The sequence below is a fragment of the Ursus americanus genome, chromosome 9 (assembly GCF_024610735.1).
Source record: "Ursus americanus isolate L20-20 chromosome 9, mUrsAme1.1.p, whole genome shotgun sequence".
NCBI lineage: Eukaryota > Metazoa > Chordata > Mammalia > Carnivora > Ursidae > Ursus > Ursus americanus.
Genome location: NC_142135.1, coordinates 44,109,340 through 44,115,339, shown reverse-complemented (window position 1 = coordinate 44,115,339; position 6,000 = coordinate 44,109,340). Strand labels below are relative to the sequence as shown.

General features: G+C 44.3%; 1 protein-coding gene across 4 annotated transcripts in view; it reads left to right on the top strand.

Annotated features, from left to right (window-relative positions):
- The first annotated feature begins 3,522 nt into the window (after positions 1 to 3,522).
- The window catches only part of DECR1 (2,4-dienoyl-CoA reductase 1), a 43,864-nt gene continuing 41,386 nt past the window's right edge, over positions 3,523 to 6,000 (top strand). For 3 of the 4 annotated variants that reach the window (XR_015725801.1, XR_015725800.1, XM_087864752.1), the window contains exon 1: positions 3,523 to 3,680. Coding sequence is in view for 2 of the 4 variants with exons in the window: in XM_087864752.1 (XP_087720878.1) it covers positions 3,630 to 3,680 (51 nt within the window). In the remaining 2 variants the exon portion in view is untranslated. The remainder of the gene's footprint in view (positions 3,681 to 6,000) is intronic. The other variant, XM_045806001.2, reaches the window with a different exon arrangement.

Sequence of the window (6,000 nt, the reverse complement as noted above, 5' to 3'; positions counted from 1 at the left end):
GGTAAAGTGTGGGTTTACCTAAAATGTGTGCAATCGCCTTTCCTTCCCATGTATGGCATAGTGGTTGTGGTAGGCAGAGTTTTAGGAGGTCCCCATAATCCTTAGCACCTGGTATTCACCCCAGATGTAATCCCCTCCCCTTGAATATGGATGGGACTTGTGACTTGATTCTAGCCTACAGAATACAGAAAAGGTGAAGGGACTTTACAGATGTAAGTGAGGTACTAAGTCAGCTGATTTTTAGTTAATCAAAGGAGATTATGATTATTCTGGGTGGGCCTCACTCAGTGGTTATCCTTAAAAGAGGGACTGGATCCTCTCTGAGATGAGAGATTCTCCCTGCAAGCTTGGTAAAATAAGCAGTCACACTGAGGAAGCTCATATAGAAAAGAATTGTAAGTGACTTCTAGCAGCTGAGGGTGGCCAACAGCCAGCAAAAGCTGGGGCCTCAGTCACATGGGCACAAGGAAATGAATTCTGCCAACAACCTCAGTGAGCTCGGAAGCAGATTCCTTTCCAGTTGAGTTTCCAGATGAAAACATGGCCTAGTGGACAACTGGATTACAGTCTCTTGAGAGCCCGAGCATACCTGGATACTCCTAGAGTCTGTCTAGGACTGTCAAGGACCATGTCTGGATTTCTGACCCATACAAAATATGACACAATGAATATATATGGTTTTAAGACACTCATGTTGTAATATCTCCATGGAAACAAGATGGATTTCTATCCAAAATTTAGTTTGGACGTCAAGACTGATGATGCCCCCCCCCCCAAAGACACATACACCCTACGAGATATAAAAGTATTATTTATGTAGTGAGACTGTTTGGGAGGACAGAGGAGACCTTCTGAGCTGATCTAAAAATGGTTTGAGAGAGTAAGTATTATGGGCTAAATTGTGTCCCCTTCAAATTCATATGTTGAGGTCCTAACCCCTAATACCTTAGAATTTGATCAATAGATCAAATCATCTATTTTAGAGATAAGGCTCCCGCCAACATCTTGATACCAGATTTCTAACCTCCAGAATTGTGAAAAAAATAGATTTCTGGTGTTGAAGGCACTGAGTCTGTGCTGCTTAACTATGGCAGCCCTGGAAAATTAATATACAGTGAGGAAAAAAGAATGGCTACGGGGGGTGCTTTACTGTGGTTAGGGGCTGCTTAGGGGTTAGAGTGCGGGTATCCATGTGTGAGAAGGGGCTTGGCTGCCATGCCAAAGGACAGAGTTTCTGGGCTTTCCTGTCTGCTTGCCCAGCTGACCCAAGACATAAAAGAAGGGGGTGGTGGTGAGTCTTAAAAGCTACCAGCAGTCAAACATCAACAAATGAGGACAGATTTTTGTTACAGCTAAATTGGTGGTAATTTGTTACATTCTAACAGGAAAAACATACAGTGGTAAACAGCACAGGCTCTAGCGCTGGACTGCTGGAATCACATACCAGCCCCATCACATAAAGGCTGTGGAGCTTGAGGCAAGCTCCTCACCTACTCTGGTATATGCTTCTGGGAAGTAGGGAAAAGAATAATATAAGCCTTACAGAGTTGTGAGAATTAAATGAGGGTGGTTGACAATGGGGCATCCCACTATTAGATCCCTTGGGCCTTACCACTTCAACGCAGCATGTATACCAACTACAGTGCCTGCATTTCTTTTCTTGAGGTCTTTCACTGAAGCCCTGATGCCAAGGCCACAGGAGAGAAGGGCTGGAGAATCAATATCTATACCTAGCAACCCTCAGTCATTGAAAAAGGAGTGGTGTGTAAATACTCCAGCTCCCTCATTTCTCAGGTGAGATTTCTCTGAGGCAAGTCTGTTAGTCTGTTCAGGCTGCTATAACAAAACACCATAGACTGGGTGACTCATAGCGGAAATTTATTGCTCGAAGTTGCAGAAGGAGGAAGTCTGATGCTAGCGTGGTCAAGTTCTGGTGACAGCCCTCTTCCGGGTTGCAGACTGCCGACTTCTCATGGCATCCTCACATGTTGGAAGGGATGAGCGAGCTCTCTGGGACCGCTTTTATTAAGGGCACTCATCTAATCACTTCCCAAAGGCCCCACCGCCTAATACCATTACCTTGAGGGTTCGGGCTTCAAACTATGACTATTCAGTCCATAGCAGCATGTTTTCTCATCTTCTCCAGAGTTTCCTCTGTGGTGTTAGCTCTAGTTGCCCACAGTGTTAGCTAGCTGAATAACTTACCCTCTATTGCCTGCCTCTCTTTCTTACTGGTGATTCCCAAAGTTCCCAAATGAGTCACTTGCACCTGATCCTTGTTTTCTGATCTGCTTTGGGGGAACCTAAGGTGAGACAACCAGTTAACACTGTAAAGGCCTTGTCAATGCCCTCCAGCCAGAGTCCACCAGGGACACACCTACAATTGAACCAATTAAGTTCATTATTTTTTGCAGCAAGGAAGGACACACCCCACAGCAAACCATGGGGTGTCTAAGTAAAGGGTGTTAGAAAGAATCTGTTATAGATTTGGACTTTGGTTGGATGATTAGAGAGATGGTCTAAGGAAGTAGGCAGTTCACTCTAGGTTGGATGCTGTCAGAAAGTAAGGGCAATTCTATGAAGGAAGATCTCAGGAAATCTTACCTAGAGTGAGGGGATACTAGAATGAGGTAAAAGCTGATATTGGTAAAGAAGTAGTCACTCATTTTAGCCAAGAGACAGGTCGTTAGGTATTTTGTGGGTGACTACCGTGATCTTCTCTTTGTGCTTAGACAAAATTAAAAAGTTGGCTTGCTTTGTCTCACCTTCCGATTCGGTGTAAAGTTGTGAGGCTGGTATTGTGTGAGATGGTTTATATTTAAAACATAGCATGGACTACTTGTGAGTGCCAGGCCAGATTCTGAATGTCTGCTTTTTGTTTTTCTTTTTCACCACTTTGTAAACTCAGTTCAGATCATCAGCCTGAGCGCGGGGCTTCACATCCATCCTCTTTCAATTTTCACAATAATGCTGAGTCAGGTATGAAAAGACACATTTTAGAAGTGAGGGAGAAAATGTGATCTGAGTTATGCGGCGTGCCAACAGGAACATGACACTGAGATGGAGAATGATAAACTAAAGGTACGCCTTGGCTTCTAACGTGTGTATTAACTCCCTTTGCGGAAAAAAAAAAACAACAAAGGTGGGACCCCAGGTCAAAGCCCCGCTGCCTCTCGGCGATAGGGGGCAGCGTGTCCCGAAAAGTCAAAGCCCCCCAAGGCAGTAGCTTTTGTGATTTCAAGCGCTTCGCCCCTGGACAAGGGAGGCTGAGTTTTAAATCCAAGATGTTACTACTCTGATGATTCAGCGCCACACCAACCACGAATTAGACTAGGGGTGGAGGCGTGGGGCGTCGCAGGCACCGAAGCCCGTCCGGGATCCTCTCTCCCGGCTCCAGCCTCGGGCCGCCCCGGCTTCCCTCTCGCGGCTCCAGCCCCGGCCTCGCCCTCTGCGTCCCGCTCCCCTTTACGCCCCCGCCCCCGCGCCGGGCACGGCGGGGCTCGGCTTCCCGCTCAGCGCCCCGCCCCCGCTCCCGGCCCAGCTCCGGCCCCGGCCCGCCCTGCTCCCTACAGAGCCCCTCCCTGCCCCCGAGCCCCGCGGGTTTCCAGACCGAGTTCTGGAGGTCCAAGATGGCGCTGCTAGGCCGAGTTTTCCTTGTTCCGGGCCACGGTCCTCGGCGGGTAAGGCGACGCTGGAGGGACTGAGGGCTCGGCTCGCCCCCAGCGAGCGCCCTGCCCGTGGAGGTCTCCGGGACGGCGACCAGGGGCGCGCACAGCGAAGATCCGGATCCCGGGATTCCGGGGCGCGGGGACACGCGGGGGGAGCGGGAGCCGGGGGATTGGGGTTAGGAAGGAGCAAAGTCACATTCTGCTGTCCGAGAAGGTGCGTGTGTGAAGGGCATGCTGTGGTTCTCAAAGTTCTCATGTTCCTGGAAACTTGAAAATTGTGTGTAAATAGGTAGAAAGACTGGAGGACACTGCACACGTTGGCCCTTTGAGGGATGGGAGAGGACCTGGGCTGGGAGTGGGGTCCGCAGGGAGCACTGACCTTGTATGAGTCCTTGTTTATGAGGAAAATCCATTCATGTGTTAGTTGTGCAAATTAAACATTAATACAAACATATTCACTTAAAAATTTTTATAAGAAGAAAAAACCCAAACCCAGCCATCTGGACTCCCCTTCCTAGAGATTAAGCTGGGAGAGATGTATCTTAGGCTGGCTTCCACTTCTATCTCCCTCATGATTTGGGAGAGAGAACTTTTTGTTTGTTTTGTCAACTTATGTATGTCCACCGGACCCATAGTCCAAATAAAAAATGCAAGTGAAGACAGCTGGAGAGGGTAAGAAAGAGAAGGGAAGAGAGAAGAAAAAAGCAGTAATAGCTAAGACAGACCTTTACCCCAAGCAAATTAAAAAATCTTATAAACTAAACCAAAAAGTTCACTTTCCTTAGCCAGGTAGAAAAATTATTCTGCCAGCTATGAAAATAACCTTTTTTAGTCCAACAGAATGGGCAGCAATGGCATTCTTTTTGAAAAACGGGGACAGTAGTTCCAAATGTGAACATGAGGAAATAGTATGGTGAGTCTCTCAAGTAAGAGAACTTTCTTTAAAAAGTGATATTTGTTAAACACTAACGTTTTGTTGATACTGTTTTCCTGTAAAGATTTTGATTATAAGTGATTGTGAAAGAAGCCTGTGTTTTCTGGCATCTTCTTGAACTTTCTATTTGTGCCACAGCTCTGTGAGGTAGAAAGTCTTCAGAGGTCGTTGCCTCCCCCTCCAAAAAAGCATTAGGACTGTAGTAATAAGGTCACACAGACCATATCCCAGCACTTCTGAAACCATTAGACAATACAGTTTGAGAGGGAGAAAATGAACTCATTTAAAAATTAATTGTAATCTGACAATTTTGAAATTCTTTTGCTAAAGAAAATTAGAAGTTTTCAGGATCAGGGTTCAGAGCCAACAGAAGCCCCTTTTGGTGTGTTTTGTTTTCCTGGCACATGCAGCCTTGGGTTTGAATTCCTGGGAGAAGCATTTTCACATCTGTGAAGTGGGAGGTTGTTCCAGGGAACATCATGTTTTTGTGGGCAAATACTAGTTATTATAATTAAAACTCCTAATTTGAGTATTTTTGTTACCAAGAACCAAGAGAAATGTTTCATTTGTTCAACGTTGTATTTATGAAGTGTTATATTAAAATTGTGCTGTTTAGCTAGTAGGCCTCAATTCAGTGCAACAAACATTGATTTTGATCTCCACAAAGATCATTATAAAACAGTTTACAGAACTGGCTCTGTGCCCGGCGCTGGGGTTGCAAAGATTAAAAAAAAAAAAATGACCTTTGTTCTCAAGTTGCTCTCAGTTAGGAAAATGTACACACATTCAGTTGTTTATCAGGAAATGCTAATTAAGTGCCTATTAAATATTGGGTATTCTTTGGAGATACTTGGTTGAAAAGGTATCTACCATCATTAAGCCTCATACATATTTTTAAGCTTTGGATAATCATGAGTGGACATGGAAATCAATTTTGTGGAGCAAAATGAGTTTAAGAAAAATAAATTAGAATAGAATATGAAATACGAGAATTCATCTTATATAGTAAGGATAAGTTTACTTTGTGAAACCTGTTTTTTTTTTAATTATTTACCATTCATCCTTTTGTGGATTAATTATTAGATATCTGCAGCAGTGCACATTGCCATACTTTCCTTTTGTTTTTATCAAGAAAAATAACTTTAGGATTTTTATAAAAATGTTATCTGACCATTATGAATTCAGTTAATATAGTTTAAAAAAATGTAACACAGGACCCTAAACTGACCACCCAGAAATAACCAGGCTTGATGTTTGGTGAACATCATTCCAGGTGTCTGTGCTGGTAAAAAGGATGGGTGCATAGGCATAATTTTGTTTGGATGTATTATGTTTATTTTCCCCTTAGAACTGAATCAACATTGTTTTCATTGTCTTCTAACACTGAATATTGTCAGA